At 42.8% G+C, this 26,985-nt stretch overlaps 1 protein-coding gene across 2 annotated transcripts in view; it reads right to left on the reverse strand.

The window, feature by feature from the left end:
- The window catches only part of dnajb14 (DnaJ heat shock protein family (Hsp40) member B14), a 213,373-nt gene that overhangs the window by 22,805 nt on the left and 163,583 nt on the right, over positions 1-26,985 (reverse strand). For both annotated transcript variants that reach the window (XM_079863383.1, XM_079863384.1), the window contains exons 3-5: positions 19,985-20,130; positions 13,261-13,437; positions 8,701-8,786 (exon numbers count right to left, since the gene is read on the reverse strand). In XM_079863383.1, the coding sequence (XP_079719509.1) occupies positions 8,701-8,786; positions 13,261-13,437; positions 19,985-20,130 (409 nt within the window). The remainder of the gene's footprint in view (positions 1-8,700; positions 8,787-13,260; positions 13,438-19,984; positions 20,131-26,985) is intronic.

Raw genomic sequence — 26,985 nt, forward strand, 5'->3', positions numbered from 1 at the left:
CTTCAAAAACAAAACTTCAGCGGTTTGGATTTAGGAACATCAAAATGACTGCTGTGTTCCTTATTACACCCAAGAACAGAACACCACAATCGCTTAGACGCCATTCTGCTCATAGACAGTGCTCCAGTGAGGGTATCAACAATGACGCGCGGACTGTGATTGACAGCTCGCTCACGAGCGAGGGCGGGACTGTGTTGAAACGCTGCTGTCAATCACAAATCGTGGGAGGGGCTTCCGACCGTGTGCAACACTGGGTCGAACAGCTTGATTTTAGAGATTAGAAAACATATAAGGAGATTAAATAAAAACCACTGGATGGATTTTTATCATTTTATGATGGTTGTGTACAGGCACTGCCAACACACATTTCAGTACAATCAACTTGTAAAAGTGCATGTACCATTATATGACCCCTTTAAGTGTGCTTGCTGAAAGCAGCACACTTATTGTTCTTCTTAAGTTTTCTTATTATTAAGTGTGCTTGCTGAAAGCAGCACACTTATTGTTCTTCTTAAGTTTTCTTATTATTATTTCTGTCAGGACCACTACCGTCAAATATGATTGACAATTAGCATACAGTTTGGATTGGCGGTATGGTTCCGTTCTGTGCGAGAACTCCCTGCGCATCCATGCAGCCTAGCATGGAAAAGAGCAGGGAGAGCAGCAATAATCCCCCTTGGGGTAAACAGAACAGAACCAACATGAAAATTTGCAAATAGGCTATATTTAATTCAAGATTTTAAAAAGTACAACATATTCGATAATTGTTCTGATTCAAGGGGAATCAGAATGTCAAATCCTGACTGGGCAAGAGGAGGAGCTGGGGATGGAGGAGGGTAATTCGCTCCTGAGAAACGCGATAGCTTCTGATAACACTGAAGGAGCTTATACATGTATACGGTGATAGGTGTCGTATTCCTATAGGTAGATGTGGATCAGCTGATGCGAGCTTGATTAATGTGACCTGCCAGAACTAATGCTACGCTTGATTATTAAGTGTGCTTGCTGAAAGCAGCACACTTATTGTTCTTCTTAAGTTTTCTTCTTCTTCTTATTAAGTGTGCTTGCTGAAAGCAGCACACTTATTGTTCTTAAGTTTTCTTATTATTATTATTAAGTGTGCTTGCTGAAAGCAGCACACTTACTGTTCTTCTTAAGTTTTCTTCTTCTTCTTATTATTATTATTCCCGGGAGAAAAATTTTGGCCAGCTCCTGCGCCTAGGCCCTTTGAGACAGAGACACTGTTCCAACTTTAAAACGTGCGGTCAGTACCGGTGTAAGTTGCTCGCGAAGATGACATCACGAGTACATGTCGTTTGTCCGCCACACTGGATTGAACAGAAAGCGAAACTAAATTTTCACAGGTCACAAATTTAGTCCGAACTTCACGAAACTGGACGTGCATGATCCTTGGACCAAGCCTCACAAAAGTTACTAGAAGGATTTTTGATTTTCGGAAGCGTTTGCCCGTCACAGCCAAACGAAATCGGCGGCGAGGTCGCCAAAACAGGAAGTAGTTCATATTTCAGGAACTCTATCACGTATCGAAACCAAACTTTGTACATTAACTCAAGACTCCAATGTGAGGAAGCACAAGATCTGATTTTTTTTAAATTTTTTTTTATTTCAGGCTAATAGACAAACCCATTTACCTATGTCTATGCAAGAGTTTCACCTTTAATGTTAATGCATTTAGACAGTAGGTGGCACTGTTGTATTACATTTCACAGAGCTGCCAAGTCAGTGTATATACTGCATTCATTTTTACTAGGTTTGTCTTAATAAATGCAGGCATGAATTTCGTTTTTTGCATTGGTCTAATTTAATCATCATCTGTATTTATTAATATATACAGATTTGTATGCATGAATTGTGCATTTCCAGTTCTCAAAGCAGTTAATAACAAAAAAAAAAAACCTTTATACAAAATACATCATGCTCTTCTTCGCTAACCGAACAAACAATTCATTGTCTGTGGCTGTGTTTGTGCGCGCGGGAAATATGCTGCGCATAACAATAGAAAACAAGGAGAAACATGCAGTCACATGCTCAAACAATCAACAGGTGCGTTCCATTTGACCATAAGTGGACTGCGAAGTGGACTTCACAGGGTTTTCCGCCATCTTAAGTTGCGAACATGTTCAGTTCGAAGGACACTGCGCACGGCATAGGGAATAAGGGAACATCGATACATCACTTCACAGGAAGTGGAGAGCGATGATCACCCAACTGTCATTTCGCGCACCACGTCATCACCAGTCAGAACGGTCATAACTAACGATGGAGGAGTTTACGTATGTGTGTAAGTATTCATACATTTCGCCATTGTTATACAAATGACAGTATTTTTAACGGTTATTGTTGTGAATATTACATATACTATTTTTGATGATTATAATTTACCTCAGTGAATGCAGCAAGCTTAGCTAGTTTGTGAAGTAAAGTGATTTTATTTTAGGTAGTTGTAAAATAGTGCAATATAATTGTAAATATATAATATAATAATAAAAATTAAAATATGAATGTAGTCCTATATATATTTATGTTATATCATAATCTGCGCGACTCCGTCGTTGACTTTCTTTGATGACATTTGCAGGGCGTTTCAAATGATCGGTTATTGTCAGTGAAGTCCACTTCAACTGATATACTGTGCTCATGGAGTAGGGGAGCAGTGAACACTGCATATGGACCCTGTCGAATGGAACGCACATTAGATGTGTAAAAACAAGTGGAAAGCGCGAGCGCGCCGCTGTCTCCTTTCCACAAGCGCTTGTTCTCCTGTGGCGTCTGTCGTTGCTATGCAACCATGAACTGCACTCTCCATGATGACAAGAGCTGTGTCTGAAATCGCTCCCTATCCACTATATAGTGCACTATTTAGGGTGTCGGCCATTTTGTAGTGGTGTCCGAATTCTGAGTGAACGACATCATTCCCTACATTCTTCACTACTTTTACCCACAATCCTCTCTGAATTCGAGTGTACATACGATGTACACTTGCTGAGACACTATTTCCCACAATCCAACACAATAAGGCGATAGAGCGCAAATTAAAAATAAACAAAAATGTCACCATGGCAATGGTGCACGGGAGTTAGAAAACAATCATTTATAAGACCAGACGCCTGGTTATTTATTTATATATACCGTTATATCTATATTTGAATAAATAAAATGTGTTGTGTAGTGTTTTGTTCTCTTTTATTTTCACATATAAATGTAAAAAGTAAATAAATATGACAAGCAAGTGTTTTTATTATCTTTTTTTTTAATCAAATAACGCAATAAACGTGAAAAATACATACATACAATTGTTACATACAATTCATACAGCCAAAAAAAGGAAATATTAAAGATGGGTAGGTAATGTTTATGACAAATTGTCTGAGCTCTCTGGCGCGTGATAATTATGTCAGCGTCCGAATTCTTTGCTGATGTAGTGCACTCAACTGCCATTCACTATGTAGGGATTAGTGAACGAGTGAGCGGTTTCAGACACAGCTAAGGAAGTATAAGCAAAAGATTAATAGATTTCTAGCCCTTGCATTAGCTTTACTACTAGATATATTTATGGAGATGGAAAATAATAAGGCGCCCTGTACAGCTATGATCAGCTGTTCGGCCGAGCATTCAATGTTGTTACGCTGCAAGCTGATGGTTCGTTGCTGCCGCGCTCTATCACTCGCACACCATAAAGAGCAAATTGTTTTTTAATGTTCCAATTTCGTGATTAAAATGACATAATTTGGAAGCGGATAATTTCTTCACAAACAGCTCATTATGACTCAATGTTAGAATGCTGCACCTACACTCGATAGTGTGAATAAGATCAGCGCAACGCAGACCACTGCATTGACAGGGTAAAACATATGATCTGTCTACGGCCAGGGCTCAGCGGAAGACAGAAAATGCCGGTCCAGCACTGATTGAGGAATTAAATTTGAAAATAAAAGACAGTTTGACATCTTTTTTCTCGCATTCTCGCATTTTTTCTCGCATCTCGCATCTATCCACTACCTGCTAACGTTAGTGCACTGCACTCGAGCAAGCACACTTTGCAGTTCCTCCGGAAATGCATTTTTCTAGTTATTATTATTCCCGGGAGAAAAATTTTGGCCAGCTCCTGCGCCTAGGCCCTTTGAGACAGAGACACCGTTCCAACTTTAAAACGTACGGTCAGTACCGGTGTAAGTTGCTCGCGAAGTTGACATCACAAGTCCATATCGTTCGTCCGCCATAGTGGATTGAACAGAAAGCGAAACTAAATTTTCACAGGTCACAAATTTGGTCCGATCTTCACGAAACTGGACGTACATGATCCTTGGACCAAGCCTCACAAAAGTTACTAGAAGGATTTTTGATTTTCGGAAGCGTTTGCCCGTCACAGCCAAACGAAATCGGCGGCGAGGTCGCCAAAACAGGAAGTAGTTCATATTTCAGGAACGCTGTCACGTATCGAAACCAAACTTTGTACATTAACTCGAGACTCCAATGTGAGGATGCACAAGATAAAAAAAAAAAAAAACATTCCAAAATTTGCCATCATTTGGCAAACCCCCCCCCCAGCTATTTGGCCAGCTCCTGCGCCTAGGCCCTTTGAGACAGAGACACCGTTCCAACTTTAAAACGTCCGGTCAGTACCGGTGTAAGTTGCTCGCGAAGATGACATCACAAGTCCATGTCGTTCGTCCGCCATATTGGATTGAACAGAAAATGAAACAAAATTTTCACAGGTCACAAATTTGGTCCGAACTTCACGAAATTAGACGTACATGATCCTTGGTCCAAGCCTCACAAAATTTACTAGAAGGATTTTTGATTTTCGGAAGCGTTTGCCCGTCACAGCCAAACGAAATCGGCGGCGAGGTCGCCAAAACAGGAAGTAGTTCATATTTCAGGAACGCTGTCACGTATCGAAACCAAACTTTGTACATTAACTCGAGACTCCAATGTGAGGATGCACAAGATTTGATTATTTTATTTTATTTTTTTATTTCAGGCTAATTGACAAACCCATTTACCTATGTCTATGCAAGAGTTTCACCTCACACTTTTAATGTTAATGCATTTAGACAGTAGGTGGCACTGTTGTATTACATTTCACAGAGCTGACAAGTCAGTGTATAGACTGCATTCGTTTTTACTAGGTTTGTCTTAAAGGGTTAGTTCACCCAAAAATGAAAATTCTGTCAGTAATTACTCACCCTCATGTTGTTCCAACCGCGTAAGACCTTCGTTCATCTTCGGAACACAAATTAAGATATTTTTGATGAAATCTGAGCTATGTCTCACTCCTCCATAGGCTGCTATGTGACCGAAACTTGCTGGCCCAGAAAAGTCATCAAAGAGATCGTTAATATAGTCCAAGTGACTCCAGTGGCTCAATCTTAAGTATATCAAGCGACGAGAATACTTTTTGTGCGCAAAAACAAACAAAAATAACGACTTTATTCCACTTTTCATTTCCTTCTCTCTGGGCCTCTAGTTGGTTCGCGTAGTCTTTTTGCGCAGCGCGTCTGTGTTACACGTCACCACGTAGGCTCACTATTGGCCGACGCCGGTCATGTGTGTGATGCGTGATGACGTGCAACACAGACGCGCAGCGCAAAAACACTACGAGGCCCAGAGAGAAGGAAATGAAAAGTGGAATAAAGTCGTTATTTTTGTTTGTTTTTGCGCACAAAAAGTATTCTCGTCGCTTGATATACTTAAGATTGAGCCACTGGAGTCACTTGGACTATATTAACGATCTCTTTAATAACTTTTCTGGGCCAGCAAGTTTCGGTCACATAGCAGCCTATGGAGGAGTGAGACATAGCTCTGATTTCATCAAAAATATCTTAATTTGTGTTCCGAAGATGAACGAAGGTCTTACGCGGTTGGAACAACATGAGGGTGAGTAATTACTGACAGAATTTTCATTTTTGGGTGAACTAACCCTTTAATAAATGCAGGGCCTGAATTTCTTTTTTTAAACTGAAGAGAATAACTTTTGATGCATCGGTCTAATTTAATCATTTGTATGCATGAATTGTGCATTTCCAGTTCTCAAAACAGTTAATAACAAAACAAACAAACAAAAAAACTTTATACACAATACATCATCATGATCATGCTCTTCTTCGCTAACCAAACAAACAATTCATTGTCTGTGGCTGTTTGTGCGCGAGGGAAATATGCTGCGCATAACAATAGAAAACAAGGAGAAACGCGCAGTCACATGCTCAAACAATCAACAACGTCGCTCTAGAGCTGCGTTTGACCGTAAGTGGACTGCGAAGTGGACTTCACAGGGTATTCTGCCATCTTAAGTGAGATTCCAATCCGAAGGGAGTGAACATGTTCAGTTCGAAGGGCACTGTGCACGGCATAGGGAATAAGGGAACATCGATACATCACTTCACAGGAAGTGGAGAGCGATGATCACCCAACATGTCATTTCGCACACCACGTCATCACCAGTCAGAACGGTCATAACTAACGATGGAGGAGTTTACGTATGTGTGTAAGTATTCATACATTTCGCCATTGTTATACAAATGACAGTATTTTTAACAGTTATTGTTGTGAATATTACATATACTATTTTTGATGATTATAATTTACCTCAGTGAATGCAACCAGCTTAGCTAGTTTGTGAAGTAAAGTGATTTTATTTTAGGTAGTTGTAAAATAGTGCAATATAATTGTAAATATATAATATAATAATAAAAATTAAAATATGAATGTAGTCCTATATATATTTATGTAATATAATCTGGGCGACCCCGTCGTTGACTTTCTTTGATTACGTTTGCAGGGCGTTTCAAATGAGCGGTTATTGTCAGGTGAAGTCCACTTCAACTGATATACCGTGCTCAGGGAGTAGGGGAGCAGTGAACACTGCGTATGGACCCTGTCGAATGGATCGCACCTTAGATGTGTAAAAACAAATGGAAAGCGCGAGCGCGCCGCTGCCTCCTTTCCACAAGCGCTTGCTGTCCCGTGGCGTCTGTCGTTGCTATGCAACCATGAACTGCGCTCTCCATGATGACAAGGAAGTATCAGCAAAAGATTAATAGATTTCTAGCCCTTGCATTAGCTTTACTACTAGATATATTTATGGAGATGAAAAATAATAAGGAGCCCTGTACAGCTATGATCAGCTGTTCGGCTGAACATTCAATGTTGTTACTCTGCAAGCTGATCAGTTGGTTCGTTGCTGCCGCGCTCTATCTCTCGCACACCATAAAGAGCAAATTGTTTTTTAACGTTTCAATTTCGTGATTAAAATGACATAATTTGGAATCGGATCATTTCTTCACAAACAGCTCATTATGACTCAATGTTAGAATGCTGCACACTCGATAGTGTGAATAAGATCAGCGCAACGCAGACCACTGCATTGACAGCGTGAAGCATATGATCTGTCTACGGCCAGGGCTCAGCGGAAGACAGAAAATGCCGGTCCAGCGCTGATTGAGGAATTAAATTCGAAAATAAAAGACAGTCTGACATCTGTGAATTTATTTTTTAATCATTTGCTCTGAGATGAAGCGAATATATTTGTGCGGGAATTTCTCGCACTATAAAAGCTAACCTTGCGGGAATGGTTTAAATTACGCGCAATCCCCACATTCCCGCACCGAAATTCAAGCCCTGAAATGGCAGCGGGATGTGTAACTCTAGCATATGGCGCATATGTCATATAAAGTTAGGCAAGGCCAAACAGCGTTATCCATGTTGTTGCGATTGCATCGCTAGAGTAAGCTAATAGTGAAAATGATAGCGTTTTTCATTTAATTACAATATGAGGACTGACGGTAGGCTATAAAAGTCAGCGTTTCTGTGTAGGTGATGACAACCATCTTGACAGCAGCAATCAAAGCATTGCTAATTACGGTAGACCTTAATTTGAGATAGTAAATTTGTTCCTAATCAAAGGGAACACTCAACCACAGAACAGCTGGGTGAGTTTTCTATTGGCTTATTGGATACAGTAAATGAAGACTGTCAACTTCTTTTCAATACTATTTCATCACCCAAAACACTCCCAGCTGTATATTCATAACCAATTATTTCAAAGCCAACAACCAAGCCACATAAACAATGCCATTGGCACTAGTCTACATTGCAGACATGTCTCTTAATGCACATAACTTTTCACCTTTTTGCACAATCTTGAAAAAAGTACTATTGTTGAAATTCTCACATCAAGCAAACTTCAACGCACCCTTATCCACTAACTGCTCACGTTAGTGAACCGCACCCGAGCAAGCACACTTCGCAGTTCCTCCGGAAATGCATTTTTCTAGTTTCTTATGTTATTTGTATCAGTTTTTATTAATTTATACTTATTAATTTAAAAATACCATTTCTGATTGTTATTTACATACAAAAATACTTTTAATGGAAACTTGCTTTCAGTTATTTGCTTGAGGCAAAAGAAGTTAGACATAAGTATAAACTGAAATTTATAAATTAATAAATTATATTTATTTTATGAAACAGCATTTCAACTATTTCTGCTCATGTATTTGAAGGCTGCTATTGGATCACTGAGGGTAAACGTTGTATTATGCGACTATGCATTACTTTACAGAGAGCTTACAACCTAACAGAGTTAAAAACTAGCTAGTAGTAACCAAGTTAAAAACTAGCTAGTGGTTACTAAGTCTCTAATATTACTGAGAAAGACAGAAAAAAAGATGCTCATACCTCTCCTCTCTCCTCCGTTCTCTCTCCTCTGGTTTGGTCCGTATGGTGACTGTATGTTCGGTTATTAGTGAATTCTTGTGTGTTCGCTGAAAAAACAAAAAATCACATATTCAGTTTCCCACACACCTAACCAGACCTGACATATTAAAGGGGCAGTAAGCGATTTCTGAGAACCGCTGTTAAAAGTGGATCCTACCGAGCACAACAACACACTTAAAGCCAATCAGTAGTAGGGGGCGTATTCATGATGGGGGAAGAGAGAAAGTGAGCAAGAGGGAGATTTTAAGAAAGGAAGATGGCTGAGAGACATTACAAAAAAGAAAAGGTCAGGGAATATCACTGGAAAAATAAGGTTTATGATCAGGCAAGAGCTTTAGAAAGAGCATTAATATAAGAAAAGCTTTCCAGGGGGCCAAGATGGCAGCATGAGAGGTGGACGCTTTTGCTGATGCTCCTGCCTCATTCAATATGAAATTCCTCATTCAATTAGTTGAGTACATAATTTAATCAATTTTGGCAATGCAACCTGAGGTACAATGTCTTCAGAAACTTTGTGGCCTGATTCTTTAGTAAAAAAAAAAAAAAAACAGCGAAGAAACTTGAGAAAAAGGATCTACATCAGGGGCGTCACTAGGCCATTTTTAGGGAGGCTTCAGCCCCCCTAAACTTCTGCCCAGCCCCCCTAAAAAATATTTGATTAATACATTTTTGATCGCTTCAGTCCCCTTTTAAAAAACTCATTTGAAACGGCGGCAAGCTGCGTCAAGTTTCGGCTCCTCCCCTTATCCGAGTCTGCTTGGATTTAGCGCATTTTTCAATCTGCAGGGGCGCCGAGCAGAGCGAACATCAGAGAGTAGGCTACAAGGTGTGTCGTGAGTGCATTTATTGATAGATTGCTATGATATTACATCTGCATCGGTGCAGTTCTTTGTCATAAATGCATTGCAGTTTACATAATGTAATGTTACTGGAGCATTGGGAGCAACACGGGACGGTTCGGTTTCTCACCCAATACCAATATGTTTCGCTGCGTTCACCTTCAGCCCTTATCAGTGTGATAGTTGTTTTTTATTCCTACAAAAATGAAGCGATTAACACCCATTAAAACATACTTTAGAAAACGATCATGATTTATTTTAATTTACTTTTTAAACTTTAAAACATATTATTTTGTATTTCGGCATGACATTATGCAGCCATGCACAGAAATGATTAAAGACACACATCATTGTCTGAAAGCACTAGATGGCCCAGAGAGAGAAACATCATGTGGAGTTATTTTGTTTTGTATTAATAGTTTTGTATTAAGTAATAATGAATCAGGAGGAGTGTATCATGATACATATATTAGAGTAAGAGTAGAGTAGCCTAAAGGGATTTGTGATTTTCTTTTAAGTACTTGATTTATAGAAGTGGCAAATTGATAATGCATGTTGTTATTTTTAATAAATAGAAATAAATATAGAACAGATTAATCATATTGCCAATAGACAATTACATTAATACATGTTTAGCTGGTTAGTTAAATGATTTGAAATTAAATAGATTTTCACGGGGTAACTTGATGAATAACCAACCGTATTGTTGATTATAAAGGCTAAAAAGCTTAAAAAATAAAATAATTTATATTTCATTGTAGATGGACTTAGTTACCTAGCTTTCCTGGTAGCTTTGTCTGAGAAAATGATTCATGAATCAACCTATCAGTTGACCCTATGTTTACTTTCTTCACTGACAGACAAAAATAAAAAGCCTATATCAGTCAAAGCTCAGCTTTAGGAGGGAAAAGACAGAGCAAGATAAAAACAAAGAGAAAAATAGTGTGATGCTGATGAGGTGAGAAAAACAAACAAACAGCTGCCCGCACATGGTTTTAAAGCTATTGTCATCCAATTTTTTTGGCCTTCAAAACATCTTAAAATGCACATGTAGATCAGAGAAATCAAAATTTTCTCGGGGGAGCATGCCCCCGAACACCCCTAAATACCTCGCATTCGGTACCTCAGTGATTATAAAACCGTGCCATATGCATGTTGCTGGATGAATGAATGAAACTAGTTAATAATGAGCATTAGACCATAAACTAACTTTTTTTTTTTTTTTTTACATCATACCCTCATTGGGAGCTGAGCCCCCCTAAAATGAAAATCCTAGAATCACCCCTGATCTACATGCAGATGCGGTTTGTGAAAAGTCCCACACTAGTAACTATGTTGGACAGCTAGTTCCAGCGTTATCCAGGGTGCTGCAGGAAATGACTGGGTCGATCGCACAGACTATTCAAGCCCATTCGCAACAACTTGAACAAACGGCGGGCTGACTTAACGTTAACGCTACCTCCGGTTGAGTGGCCTGACTTCTACACCTACCTGATAGAGAAACCGAGGGTAAAGAGAAACTGAGGGCATATAAATCTTTAGATGCCTATAACTATGTGCTGAATGGTCATGTAAAGACTTGTGTGGTACGATCCGCAGTCCAGCACCAAGAAGACGACAATGTAAAGAGTGACATTACGGTGCAGTTTTAATGATATGAATATTTTCTAGAAATAAAAATTCCAGATACAGCATACTCATTTTTCATCGATTCTTGCACCCAACAACACAACAAGATGACATTTAATAATAAAAAAAATAATTTAAGCTCCTTATTCTGTAGCCGAATCTGTGCTGGTTTGTATTGGCCGCCTCCAGTTTTCCCTTTGTTTTGCCTCCAGCTAGCGCCGTTACGTAACTGTGACGTCGGCGCAAAAGGGGTCTATATAAGATGGTCTCAGCTGGCGTGTCAGCTTCATTTTGTGGCGGAATGGTTGAAGAATGATCCAGGATCTTTTGGCTTGATCTTGAAGCCTCGCAATCTCTCTGTCCTCTTCAGAATATTTTGTTTATTAGCAATCCTAAAAAGTTAAAAGTTCTATACGATAGTCCGGTCATACGGAACACTCTTCAAGGCAGGGTGCTGCCTGAAATAGGATGTTGAGGTTGCATTGAGGTCCACTCTTGAATTGCGTGTTTGTGCATTTTGGGGGAGGAGCAATGAAGGGAGGGTGTTTGTTTGTTTGGGTTGATTTCAAATATCAACAGTGTTTCTGCTGATACTGCACTTACTGCACTTTCAACGCGATAAGAGATTAAAGACATATTTTCAGCCCTGGAAAAGCAGAGGTGGGTATGGATGGTTCCAGTGCCCTCTAATGTTCTCTAAATGCCCACTGGGATACTACCAGTCCCCAATGGGACGCTCTCTTCTTCTCACAGCCATCCACGCCCATTTAAGTAGCATTTTTCAAAAAGATTGTGGGCTGGACTTGAGCTGAAAGAGGGGGGTTTAATGACCCTTTAAAAACACATGCAAATAAACTTTTGTGACAATGAATCACCACAACATCACGTGTGTAAACACGGGGTAGAGAAAATAATCAAATTTATACCAGTTTTCAAACTTATACAGGTTTCTCGTGTGTAGCAATATATCAGCCACCACTCCTATATCCCACCACACCTTACAGGGTAACTCTCGCCAAAATGCAACCTAGGGTCTTTTTTGTTAATCTACCCGAGGAAAACTTTTATTTAAAAGCATAATTAGAATGGAAACGCCACTTTTAAGTTTGACCGTATGTTCGTTTTCGGTCAAATTGCCTTTTGAATGGGAGTGCTTGGGGCACTTCTATGATAGCATCAAAAATCGCTATTTTAAAACACTAAGAAGACTTGACACAACATGAAACTTTGCTCGAAGTATCACCAGGGGCTCTACACATGAACTCGAGCATTGAGAACATTTTTTATGTACACAGAGTTTACTAAAAAGAAAGATTTTGAACAACTCACTGTAGCTGTGTCCGCCGGCATTTTGACAGTCAAAAATAGTCAATCTCCGAATGCAACGTAACAGGGAGGAGAGTAAAGATGGAAAGCTCCTAAAGCTTAGTTCCATATAAATTCACAGATAATTTGTTGTTTTGTTGTAAGTGAAAATCAATATTGACCTTGTATTTGAAAAAATAATGCTCATATAAGAAGCAATGCTAAAATTCAGAGTCAGTTCATTCACATTCGGAGACCGACTATTTTTGACTGTCAAAATGCTGGCGGACACAGCTACAGTGAGTTGTTCAAAATCTTTCTTTTTTTGTAAACTCTGTGTACACAAAATTTTTTCTCAATGCTCGAGTTCATGCGAAGAGCCCCTGGTGATACTTCGAGCAAAGTTTCATGTTGTGTCGAGCCTTCTTAGTGTTTTAAAAATAGCGCTTTTTGATGCTATCATAGAAGTACTCCCAGTCAAAAGGCAATTTTACAGAAAACGAAATTACGGTCAAACTTAAAAGTGGCGTTTCCATTCTAATTATGCTTTTAAACGAAAGTTTGCCTCGTGTAGATGAACAAAAACACCCTAGGTTGTATTTTGGCGAGAGTTACCCTTTAATGCTATACAATCCCTCATACTAACCAGAATTTATAAAGTGAATGCTGTGCAGATGAATCCATCTGCATGGAGAAAATACACATACTGCATCTGCAGATTTTACATGATCTATACAAAATGGCTTACATGAAGGGAAGCCGCCTCCAAAGAACATGTTAAAGAGATCTTCAGGTGTAATATCAGACTCAAAGCCTCTGTGGAAATTAAATCCTCCATGAGCGCTGCTAGGCTCCTCTCCTCCACATAGATCATACTGCCTCTTTTTCTCTGGGTTACTGAGCACTGCATAAGCATTTCCAATCTCTGGAGAAGAACAAGAACAGCATTTTTTGTTTTAGCCTATATTTTATGTACATCAATTTTGTAATAATTACAGTGGCCGAGAGAGCTCAACACGCTGCAACTGAAGAAAGCACATGCAAATAGAAAAAAACACATGAAAATAGAAAAAAACAACAACTTGCAAATAGAAAAAAACACCCACAAATACTCACAACACAACCAAATACAGAAACGCGCTGCAAAAGTTCACAACACAACCAAGTACAGAAACGCGCTGCAAATAACACAGACCACAACGGAAATGTTTCCAGGGGAACCAAAAAAGTGACAAACCCGGCTGGGACGTGCTTACAGCTCAAAAGTCTACTTTATTTTATTCTATTTCTTTTAACTTTTTTTGTTGTTGTTGTTGCAAAACATACAGAGATTACATTTTTATGACATGCAACTTGTATACAATGTACAAAATGTCATCAGAATACAAATGAGAAAAGAACAATGAACTGAAAACTAAAAAGAGCATGAAGGAAAGATATTAATCTATACATCAGTTACACTGTACAATTTCTTTCATGATATGTTTACATTTTCATAAAGAAAAGTTTCATAATAATTGTTAGGTAATGTAGGGTCCAAAGTTTTAAAGTTGAGACACTCACACACAGATATATAACGCATATTTTAAAAGCTTTTTTGTAAAAAATAATATATTTATTTGCAATTACCATTGTGTTAACAGCATTATATTTCTGTCGTAAGAACGTCTCGGTTACGTATGTAACCCTCGTTCCCTGAGTAGGGAACGGAGACGTTACGTCGGATGACGACGAATGGGGTTTTGCTTAGAAATCCTATCACCTTCGAGTATATAAAACGAGCCAATGGCAAAGAAATGCCATGGGTCTACGGAATTTGCATAGCGTAACTCCGCCCCACCCTGGGGGTATATAAGGAAGTGCGCTGGCAACATGCAGATATGTCTTCGCTGAGGAGCCGAGACTGAACTCAGGCGTTCCAGCGGTACTGCGGAAGTGGCAGGGAGACGTAACGTCTCCGTTCCCTATTCAGGGAACGAGGGTTACATACGTAACCGAGACGTTCCCTTTCGTTGTCACTCCGAGTTACGTCGGATGACGACGAATGGGGTTCCCAGTGTAATCACGCCACCTCTCGACTGTCTTCCAGTGCCCTGCGTAAGTCTGAGCTCCCTGTCGTGAGACTAGCATGGACGAAGGAGTCCTACTTAACACAGGAATACCAAGGTACACTGGGAAGCATATCCAGTGGAAATATGCAATTATACCCAGCCCGAAGGGGGGGACTTGGGATACACATATGACCCCGAAGGGCTGCATATGGAGAATCACTGGGGTGTCCAGCCGCAGGTGGAATATTTCAACCCCAGGGGTGGCAAGGTGGCTTGCCAAGGGAAAGACACATGCTCAAAGAGGCTTACAGTGGAATACACATGTGGGGGTCGCCCAGAGGGGGAACCATGCACATGGAGGCACCTAGCCAAGCGCGAAAGCTGCTCAGTTGCATAACTGCTGGAGGAGACTCAGGGCTTACTAGGCTCACCTGAGGAAAATATCGCACGTATCCCATCCGTGGAGAGGAATGGCGAGCAAGCGAAGACACCTGAGCAGAATCTCTTACCGGCTAGTTGAAGCGAGTACATGAGAAGAAACTGGCTCCACTCGGAGATTGTAAAATCTCGCGAATGTGTTAGGTGTCGCCCAGCCTGCAGCTCTGCAGATGTCTGTTAGCGAGGCGCCATGCGCTAAAGCCCAAGAGGATGCCACACTCCGGGTGGAGTGGGCCGTCACACCAAGGGGGCATGGTCGACCTTGCTGCTGGTATGCCAAAGCAATGGCGTCCACTATCCAGTGAGACAACCTTTGCTTGGAGAGAGCCTTTCCCTTCAGCTTCCCACCATGACAGACAAAGAGCTGGTCTGAGGTCCTGAAACACTGCGTTCTGTCAACGTAAGCACGGAGTGCGCGTACTGGACAGAGCAGTGCCAAGGCTGGGTCTGCCTCCTCCAAAGGCAGCGCTTGCAGGTTCACCACCTGGTCTCGAAAGGGTGTGGTGGGAACCTTGGGCACATATCCAGGCCGGGGTCTCAGGATCACGTGAGAGTTAGCCGGTCCGAATTCCAGGCACGCTTCGTCAACCGAAAATGCCTGCAGGTCCCCTACCCTCTTGATGGAGGCCAATGCAACCAGGAGCGCTGTCTTCATTGACAGGAACTTAAGCTCCACTGATTGCAGAGGCTCAAAGGGAGCACTCTGCAGGGCAGTTAAAACCACTGAGAGGTCCCAAGAGGGTACGAGGGGAGGACAAGGAGGATTCAGTCTCCTCGCTCCCCTCAGGAACCTGACGATCAGGTCGTGCTTTCCCAAAGACTTACCATCAACTGCGTCGTGATGTGCGGCAATGGCGGCAACATACACTTTCAGGGTGGAGGGAGACAGCCTTCGCTCCAACCCTTCTTGCAGGAAGGAAAGCACGACACTGATGGGGCATTTCGTGGGTTCTAGATTTTTAGAAGAACACCAGTTGACGAAGAGGTTCCACTTCAACGCATAGGCATGTCTCATGGACGATGCTCTAGCGGAAGTGATGGTAGCCACCACCGCTGGTGGTAGGGTACTCAAACCTGCCTCGTCCCGTCCAGGAGCCACACGTGGAGGTTCCAAAGATCGGGACGAGGGTGCCATAAGGTGCCCCGTCCCTGAGAAAGCAGGTCCTTCCTCAGAGGAATTGGCCAGGGAGGTGCTGTCGCGAGGAGTACTAGTTCTGAGAACCAGGTGCGGTTGGGCCAATACGGGTCAACCAAAATTACATGCTCCTCGTCCTCCCTGATCTTGCGCAAAGTCTGCGCAAGAAGGCGGGGGAAACGCATACTTGCGGAGGCCCCGCGGCCAGCTGTGCGCCAGTGCATCCGTGCCGAGCGTGCCCTCGGTCAGGGAATAAAACAGGCCGCAGTGGGACGAGTCGTGGGAGGCAAACAGATCTACCTGTGCGTCCCCGAACTGATCCCAAATCAGCTGAACCGTCTGGGGATGGAGTCGCCAATCTCCAGCGAGAGGCCGAAGCCGAGACAGCTCGTCGGCCGCCTGGTTCAGGTCTCCCGGGATATAAATGGCTCGAAGCGACCTCAGATGCTTCTGACTCCATATAAGGAGGTGGCGGGCGAGTTGTGACATACGGCGGGAGCGCAGACCACCTTGACGGTTGATGTACGTTACAGTCGCGGTATTGTCCGATCGGACTAGTACGTGTTTGACTCCTGAGCAACGCATGGAAGCGGTGCAGGGCAAGGCGTACAGCCAACAACTCGAGGCAATTGACATGCCAAAGGCGCTGGGGTCCTGTCCAGGAGCCCGCGGCAGCATGTCCATTGCACATGGCGCCCCAGCCCGTGGTGGAGGCATCTGTTGATACAACAACATGCCTGGAAACTCGTTCCAAGGGCACTCCGGCCCGAAGAAAACTGAGGTTCGACCACGGGGTGAAGGTCTGACGGCAGGTCGGAGTCACTGGGACTCGGAGCGTGCCGTGATGCAATGCCCACCTCGGGACTCGATCGCGAAGCCAAAGCTGAAGTGGTCTCATATGAAGCAACCCGAGCGGCGTGACTGCGACTGCGGATGCCATATGCCCCAGGAGCCTCTGAAATAGTTTCAGTGGAACCACACTCTTGCCCTCGAACTGACAAAGGCAAGTCAGCAGTGACTGCGCGCGCTCACTCGTAAGCTGCGCGCACATGGCAACCGAGTCGATCTCCATACCGAAAAAAGAGATCCTCTGCACTGGGCAGAGTTTGCTCTTCTCCCAGTTGACCCGAAGGCCCAGACGAGCTAGGTGCCGGAGCACTAGGTCCCTGTGTTCGCAAACCTGGTCTCGAGAGTGAGCTAGGATCAGCCAGTCGTCGAGATAGTTCAGGATGCGAACCCCGTGTTCCCAGAGGGGAACAAGGGCTGCCTCGACGACCTTCGTGAAGACGCGAGGAGACAGGGTTAGCCCGAAAGGGAGTATATGCATATATATATGTATACCAGTATATGCCTGCCCCTCGAAAGCAAACCGTAGAAACGGTCTGTGTCGAGGTAGAATGGAGACATGGAAGTAGGCGTCCTTCAGGTCGACGCGACCCGGATGGAGGCTGCTGCTGGGGACGTGCGGGAGGGGCGGGAGCCGTAGGAGGGCGCCCTCGGCGGCGAGCAGACTGAGGCACCTGTGCCGACGGCTGAGTGGAGGCAGCAGCGGGCCGTCGGGGCAGGACGTGTTTGAGAGCCTCAGTCTGCTTCTGGGCGGTCGAGAACTGCTGGGCAAAGTCCTCAACCGCCCCGCCGAAGAGGCCAGCCTGGGATATGGGAGTGTCGAGGAACCGGGTTCGCTCGGCCTCACGCATATCGGCCAGGTTGAGCCACAGATGTCTCTCCTGGACCACGCAAGTGGACATCACCTGACCCAGGGAGCGTGCGGTCACCTTCGTCGCTCGGAGAGCAAGGTCGGTGGCGGCACGCAGCTCATCAAAGAGCCCTGGGCCAGTCCTCCCCTCGTGCATGTCACGCAACATCTGGGCCTGGTAGACCTGGAGTGTCGCCATGGCATGCAGTGAGGAGGCCGCCAGCCCCGCAGCTCTATAGGCCTTCGCCACAAGGGTGGAGGAGAACCTACAGGCCTTGGAGGGGTGCTTTGGGTCCCCGCGGGAAGAAGCACTCTGAGGACACAGTTGCATCGCAACAGAGCGTTCAACCTGGGGAACCCCAGTGTACCCTTTGGCGGCCGCCTGATCGAGAGGAGGCAAGGCGGAGGAGGTCGCCGAGCGATCACAGGAAGACAAGTGTGCCTTCCAGGACCTCGTGACCTCCTCATGCACGTCCGGGAAGAAAGGCATTGGGGACGCGCGCTGACGAGGATCAGCGGCGGCACCCAAAAACCAATCGTCCAGCCGCGAGCGCACCGGACCAGGTGGCGGGGACCACTCAAGCCCAATGGCCGCGGCTGCCCGGGAAAGCATGGCAGTCATCTCGGGATCAGACTCGGGTCGAGACTCTCACAGCCGAATCCTCACTTCCCAAGGACTCTTGCCCACCCTGTGATGCAGCGATCGACATTACATCTTCCTCTGGAGCGCCGAATGAAACCCGCGGCAAGTCAGAGAACTGTACAGCGGGTTCATTCAGAGCGCTCACGGGTTGCACGGCGCTAGAGGACGGTGTGGAGCGTGGAATTGTCGGCGCTTTGTTCCACACCGTAACCCTCAGGTCACCCTGGCCGCCAGCCGAAGTACTAGCTCTCGCGGAGCCAGTAGATCGGGGTGCGGATGAGGGGACTCTACCATGAAGGTCATTGAGTCTTGACCGCAACCGTGCGATGGGCATGTTCCCGCAATGGGAACATGACTCATCCACAAACGCTGCCTTAGCGTGCTCAGCACCCAGACACACAAGACAGCGATTGTGCCCATCAGAGTCAGAAATGAATAGACCGCAACCAGAAGTGCACGGGCGAGGCATCTTTAAAAAGACGTGCCGCGTGCAAGCTCTTTTAGAAAGGAGATTTCTCCACAAATGCTGAAGCGACCAGGGAGAGAACACACACACACTGGCAAATCACTGCACAGATAAGCAGGGAATGTGCACTCGCTGGAACTCGCTGTCACACCAACACTTGGAGAGAGGCTCGTCTCGAAGAGAATGAAGAGATGAATCTCAGGATTGGCTGTGGAGTGAAGTACATCAACTTGGCTCCTAAGCGAAAACATATCTGCATGTTGCCAGAGCACTTCTTTATATACCCCCAGGGTGGGGCGGAGTTACGCTATGCAAATTCCGCAGACCCATGGCATTTCTTTGCCATTGGCTCGTTTTATATACTCGAAGGTGATAGGATTTCTAAGCGAAACCCCATTCGTCGTCATCCGACGTAACTCGGAGTGACAACGAAAGGGAACAGCTATTCAGCTGATGGACACCGTGCTTCGTTGTCATGGGAACATCCCATGTGAAAATAATGAGGAAATTACGTTGTCTTTCGTTGCTCCCTTCATTAAGTGCGTTCCAAACGGCTACATAATGGCACACTAGTGCCCTGCTCACTCCAAAGTCCCACTTCAAGAGCTCTACCGTCTGCCCTTCGAAAGGAGCAGGGCATAGGGATGCTCACGAGCAATAAGCACGTCCCAGCCGGGTACGTCACTTATTTAGTTCCCCTGGAAACATTTCCTTTGTGGTCTATGATATTTGCAGTGCGTTCTGTATTTGGTTGTGTTGTGAACTTTTGCAGCGCGTTTCTGTATTTGGTTGTGTTGTGAACTTTTGCAGCGTGTTTCTGTATTTGGTTGTGTTATTTGGAGCACACGTGTGTTGTGAAACTGATGAAGATGTTTTCTTAATTTGCGGGTGTTTTTTTCTATTTGCATGTGTTTTTTTCTATTTCCATGTGTTTTTTCTATTTGCATGTGTTTTCTTCAGTTGCTGCGCGTTGAGCTCTCTCGGCCACCGTAAAATAATGTAATGGAAAAAAATTGGATATGGTGTTTCAGGGACAGCATTACTTTTAAAGGCCTCGGTTGCTCCTGGCGCATGGTTTTTGTCAGGGTGGAATTTCAAAGCCAGTTTTCTGTACGCCTTTTTCAGTTCCTCATCATTGGCATCTTTTCTGATAGCCAGTACTTCATAGTAATTCTTACACTTCTTTATCCTAAAGACAACAAAAATCAACAGGGTTTAACTTTATTCTGAATTTAACACATTCTGTTGTCTATAAGTAACATTGCACCTACATGTCTACTAACTCTCAAAGTATTAGTAAACTGGTAGGGTTAGGGTTAGGGTTAGGGTAAGATTAAGTTGACATGTAGTTGCAAAGTTACTTATAGTCAGTAGAGTGTCTGTTGAAGGACTATCACAATAAATAGTTAGCAGATATTAAGCAGAGAGTCCACTAATACTCTAATGAGAGTTAGTTGTCATGTAGTTGCAAAGTTACTTATAGTCAACAGAATGTTCAAAAGGGACCATCAAAATAAAGTGTTACCAGCAACACTTTTTAAATGTTAAATCTAAAATGTTAAATCTATTTGATATAAATCTTATTTTTTATTACAACTGTGGCTTATATATGTATACATATATACACAAACACACAAACAAAAACACTCACCACCTACTTTATTAGGTACACCTGTTTAACTGCTTGTTAACACAAATATGTAATCAGCCAACCACATGGCAGAGACTCACTGTATTTAGGCATGTATACAAGGGCTGCATGCAAAATCGCATACTTCCCTACTATATAGTAGGGGGAAAAGAAAAAGTGACAAAAGTAGTATGTCCGAATTCATGGTACTCATAAAAGAGTATTTAAATAGACATATCAAGTAGTAATTAATGTATATGAATCTTAGTTGATTATAGGCTATTAGAGCTGGTTTGGTTGCTGAGAGACAGAGACGGCAATTAACATGTTGTTTGATTTGTGATCATGCTGTGCTTATTCCATTCATTTGAGTAGCCTATAATATCGTACAAGGCTTAAATCATTTAAATATACATACAATAATATACAATATCATATTGTAGAACATGTATATGATGTAGTAGCCTATTTGAGTTGATATTACTCTTGCCAAGCTCTGATTTCTGAGAGATGCATGCATAGACGGATTTGCGCTTGTTTCATTTTTTACTCTCACTCATTCAATAATTCACTCATATTGCATAGAGATTTTAGATGAGGTTTTTGGCTTCAGGAACACCCCTAATCTACTCCAGTAAAAAAAATTCTGGAGGATGACCCACCCACATTTTATTTGCTTCCAACGCTGCTAGTGGTTGTGTAATGGTGTGGGGGATATTTTTTTGGCACACTTTGGGCCCCAATTGAGCATTGTTTAAACGCCACGGCCTACCTGAGTATCTAAGAACTTCGTTTAAGCCTGATTTTGTTCGAAATAATGTCAAATCAGTTCATTCTTTGATTTCGCTTGAAGTATATTGTGGCCTTTAAGATGTGGTAGAACGGGAGATTCATAATCATGGATGTCAAATTAGCAACTGTGAGTCTTCATGTATTTGTAAACCCACAGTAAATGTTTCTCTTTGTGAGCTTTGGTTAGAGGTGGCTGAAATGCAACTTTACACACAACTGCCAGCCAGCATGGAGAGGTTCTTGAGACTCCAGTGAGACCAGCAGCTTCAAATACCTGTTTGCTTCTCAACAGTGGCTTTTTTTTTTATAGTCCTTATAATACAATTATTATTTTTTTGACAGAAACATTCCTTAAGCCTTTATCTGACCGAGTTCTCTTGTACTGGAAGTTACTCACAAATTTTATGATAGTTTAATAATCTTTTCATGCCTTTTGCATAACATTGCACCATTTCACGCTTCTTATCTTCAACAAGATCTTTCTTCCTCCCCATGATCAGTCATCAAATTACATTCATAACCGGTGTGAAGTGTGTCCTCGGCTCGGCTTTATGCCGTTATTAGAGAGAGATGTTGCAATAATGAGACAGAAAAGCATGTGCGTCAATATTATTATTTATTTATTCAATTCGTTTTAATTAATTCGTTCATTCTTTTTTTTTCTATTATTGACAGATGACAGTAGACTAGCCAAATAAATGAAAAAAAAAAGCCTTTTAACAAGTAAGGCCTATCAATGATTTATTTGTTATATTATCTGCAATAAAAATCCGTGCTGCAGGACTATCCATTTATTTAGCCTATATTCAGATAAATTTTCTATTGATTATAGATAGGAATATACTTTATTTATTAAAATTAAACTGCATGTTTCCATTGATTGTGAAGCTAGACATTGAAAATTGCAGATCAAGCGCATGGGGCTAAATGTTTTTTCTTGTTATGAATTGTATCCTATTTTCCGTTATTACAGTTAACTACGCAAAGTGATATGGAAATGTAATGCGGTCAAGACCTGCCTGGAACTACTTTAGCCGTGCGTTTCCCTGAAAATAATGCACACCTTAGAACGTTCGTCAACCAATCAGATTCAAGCATTCAACGGCCCTGTAGTATATATATATATATATATATATATATATATATATATATATATATATATATATATATATATATATATATATATATGAAGAGTTCAGATGCAAAAGCCTCTAAGTGCCATCTGAAAATTTCTTCTAGAATGGTCATTTTTATCAAGCTCATATATTTAAGTTCAGTAATTTCACTTAAATGGTAATTTTCATTGCCATTTAAGTGAAATTACTGAACTTAAATATACGAGCTTGATAAAAATGACCATTCTAGAAGAAATTTTCAGATGGCACTTAGAGGCTTTTGCATCTGAACTCTTCATATATATATATATATATATATATATATATATATATAAAGTAGTAATTTTGATATACCTTATGTCAAAATGATTAATGACTTTGACCTTTGACCTTTTGACAGGTTGAACTTCCGGTATAGGGGTCAGGGATTAACCTTTGCCCTTGCTAGCCCATCGATCATGTGGTTTTGACAGTTAGTTTGACCTATTGACTATCCCTATTATATGTCATAGTTTTGACAGTTAGTTTGACCTTTTAACCCTGCTAGTCCTCGATCATGTAGTTTTGACAGTTAGTTTTGATGAATGTTTGAAGCCAGTGTCAAGAAGGGTTATATAGTATGTGTGTCTGTGTGCACGTCCTCCCACCCCCCGCATTCCTGAGCGCAGTGAAAGTGAGAAAAAGAGATTTTATAAAAATTATGTATATTTCACACAAAAGTTGAAAAACATTCTATTCTTTATTTTTGTCCATACAACATGAAACATGTTGTCAACTGATAGATTTTGTATTTTCAGTCATCAGAATCATCTACATTGTGACTTAGATTTAATCAACTGAAAACAGTGTCTGTAAAGGTGCGAACCAAATGGCCCACAGTCATATGGCCCATACAGACAAATGGCCCATAGAAACTGATGGGTGTGAAACCACATTGCTCAAGGTAGATTGTAGTATAGATCGATCTCCTGTGGGAGGTCCTAACTGTTTTCCTTTGTTTGTAGCCGTTTTGTCTTCATGTATAAAGTTCTGTCTCAGACACAGAACGTTGGGTTAAGATTGTTGAAGGGCAACATGCTAACACATCTGCTGAAGGACTGCTACACTACAAACCTTCAATACATTCTTCTCCCCACAAGAACACTGGTCAAGCTTACTTATTTTATGTATTGGAGAAATCTAATACATTGGCGAGCCACCCAAACCACTGCTTGGCCAAATACACCAAAATCTAACACAACGTTTGTCACAATGTTTTTTTTGTTGTTGTTGTTGTTTTGTTTTAAGAAATCCGAGGACTCTACATTGCTCTTATTTAGATTAAGTTGTATCTTTTAGAAAATCACCACACATTTTTCAGAGATGCTGGTGGTCCGTGGCACGGCACAAGTAAAGTTTGTCTTGAGCGAATATTTAATTTTACTCGTCTTAATTCAAAGCATGATCTTACTTTTTCTACGGTAGCTATGATCTATTACACGTATAAGATGTATAAGATCATTTTTTACTTGTATCTCCCGAACTATCCTTAATCAGTGTGGAAACACACAGGGTGAAACCCTTTACTGAGAATATACTATCGGTTATCTACTCAAAATATATGTAGAATTTTAAAATGTTAGCATTGTTGATGCGACAGGCTCTCTGTCTGGTGGCCGCATGAATAGATTTTGGGGAGAGCTGATGATACTATAGCAGGAAGCATGCCCTTTGACCTCCTCGATTTTGGAGGCTTTTTTGTTAAAGACCCTACAAGTTAGTCCTTAACGGTACGCTGTGTAGGATTTCTCCCATCTAGCGGTGAAATTGTATTTTTGATGACACGCGTTGAGGTAGGCTAGTTCTTTTTGTCCCTCTCTGCTATTATAGTTTTTAAAAATGGCGGAACGACATGGAAGCCTCCTTGGACTAACCCGCCCCATGTAAATAAAGATAAGAAATTCTTCGCTTATGAGGATAAGTCAGATCACTGGCAGAGGTCATTTTACACCAATGAGGACATATTTTATGAATACAGACAATGATTTTAGCTAATAAAATACATTTAAAAAAACTACTGTACCTTTAATTTCAGATGTTTAAATTACAAAATACAATTTTTCAACCGAGTGAATCTACACATGAGAGGCCTTCAGAAGTCATAACTTCAGGGGTCAACAGTTTAGGCCAGTTGGCGAAAACACTGCATGTGTAAAAATCAAATACTGTATTACACTTTTCAAAGGATAATCTAGCTTTAAAGTTAGAATAAAAAGTTAAAAACCAAACATATCTTCATACCTGTTGTGTTCTGACACAAGGCCATTAACTTGTTCTTTTTGTTTTATAAATGTATTTTGCTTATTTCTACAAATATCAACCTGATAAATATGGACTTAATACACGATTAAACAAGATAATCATGCTACGTCTGACACAACATTTTTAAGAAAAAACAGTTTTTTAAAATACAACTAAACCATGATAACAGATGATTTTTTGACAGTCCTACATAAATGCATGTTGATTCCTAAGTTTCAGGCATAGTGCAACCATGAGATGGTCGAGAAATCTAATATTGGTGTAATCTTTGCGATGTCTCACTCACAACGCACAACTTTGTGTTGGGTGATCCAGGCATACCTTTACTAAAATAAAATATTATGGAAGTCATTTTCAAACTGTAATTATACCATATTTTATTTATTAATATTATGGTTTCATGTTGATTTGAAGTTTTTGTTTGTTTGTTATTTGCGTCAGGTTCAGGCAAACAGGAATGCTGAAGCGGCCTTTGACGGTCCATGTAACAGCCAGACAATGTTCCTTCAACTTTTGATCAATGAGATGATGCAGTAGCACAGCAGTCCACGGCTAGTAGAGCTAGAGCCCTTCAGTTAGGAAAACTGGGGTTGTGTGTGATAACTGAGGCTGAGCCGGTGCAGAGTTTATCAGGACAGCGATTGGGGTCCGCCCCCTCGCCCCACTGGAGGGGTTGTATAGGGGTGTCGTCATCAGGAAAGCCATAAATAACTAGTTCCCTTTCGTAGTCACTCCGAGTTACGTCGGATGACGACGAATGGGGTTTCGCTTAGAAAGCCTATCATCTTCGAGTATATAAAACGAGCCAATGGCAATGAAATGCCATGGGTCTGCGGAATTTGCATAGCGTAACTCCGCCCCACCCTGGGGGTATATAAGGAAGTGCTCTGGCAACATGCAGATATGTTTTCGCTTCGGAGCCAAGTTGATGTACTTCACTCCACAGCCAATCCTGAGATTCATCTCTTCTCTTCGAACGAGCCTCTCTCCAAGTGTTGGTGTGACAGCGAGTTCCAGCGAGTGCACATTCCCTGCTTATCTGTGCAGTGATTTGCCAGTGTTTGTGTGTTCTCTCCCTGGTCGCTTCAGCATTTGTGGAGAAATCTCCTTTCTAAAAGAGCTTGCACGCGGCACGTCTTTTTAAAGATGCCTCGCCCGTGCACTTCTGGTTGCGGTCTTCTCATTTCTGACTCTGATGGGCACAATCGCTGTCTTGTGTGTCTTGTGTGTCTGGGTGTAGAGCACGCTAAGGCAGCGTTTGTGGATGAGTCATGTTCCCATTGCGGGAACAAGCCCATCACACGGTTGCGGTCGAGACTCAATGACCTTCATGGTAGAGTCCCCTCATCCGCACCCCGATCTACTGGCTCCACGAGAGCTGGTACCTCGGCTGGCGGCCAGGGTGACCTGAGGGTTACGGTGTGGAACAAAGCGCCGACAATTCCACGCTCCACACCGTCCTCTAGCGCCGTGCAACCCGCGAGCGTTTTGAATGAAACCGCTGTACAGTCCTCTGACTTGCCGCGGGTCTCATTCGGCGCTCCAGAGGAAGATGTAATGTCGATCGGTGCATCACAAGGTGGGCAGGAGTCCTTGGGAAGTGAGGATTCGGCTGTGCTGCCACCTTCGGGTGTGCCAGCATTGCCCGAGTCTGATCCCAAAATGATGACGGCCATGCTTTCCCGGGCAGCCGCGGCCATTGGTCTTGAGTGGTCCCCGCCACCCGGTCCAGTGCGCTCGCGGCTGGACGATTGGTTTTTGGGTGCCGCCGCTGATCCTCGTCAGCGCGCGACCCCAATGCCTTTTTTCCCGGACGTGCATGAGGAGGTCACGAGGTCCTGGAAGGCACCCTTGTCTTCCCGTGATCGCTCGGCGACCTCCTCCGCCTTGCCTCCTCTCGATCAGGCGGCCGCCAAAGGGTACACTGGGGTTCCCCAGGTTGAACGCTCTGTTGCGATGCAACTGTGTCCTCAGAGTGCTTCTTCCCGCGGTGACCCAAAGCACCCCTCCAAAGCCTGTAGGTTCTCCTCCACCCTTGTGGCGAAGGCCTATAGAGCTGCGGGGCTGGCGGCCTCCTCACTGCATGCCATGGCGACACTCCAGGTCTATCAGGCCCAGATGTTGCGTGACATGCACGAGGGGAGGACTGACCCAGGGCTCTTTGATGAGCTGCGTGCCGCCACCGACCTTGCTCTCTGAGCGACGA

This window comes from Squalius cephalus, assembly GCF_949319135.1.
Source record: "Squalius cephalus genome assembly, chromosome: 2".
Lineage (NCBI taxonomy): Eukaryota > Metazoa > Chordata > Actinopteri > Cypriniformes > Leuciscidae > Squalius > Squalius cephalus.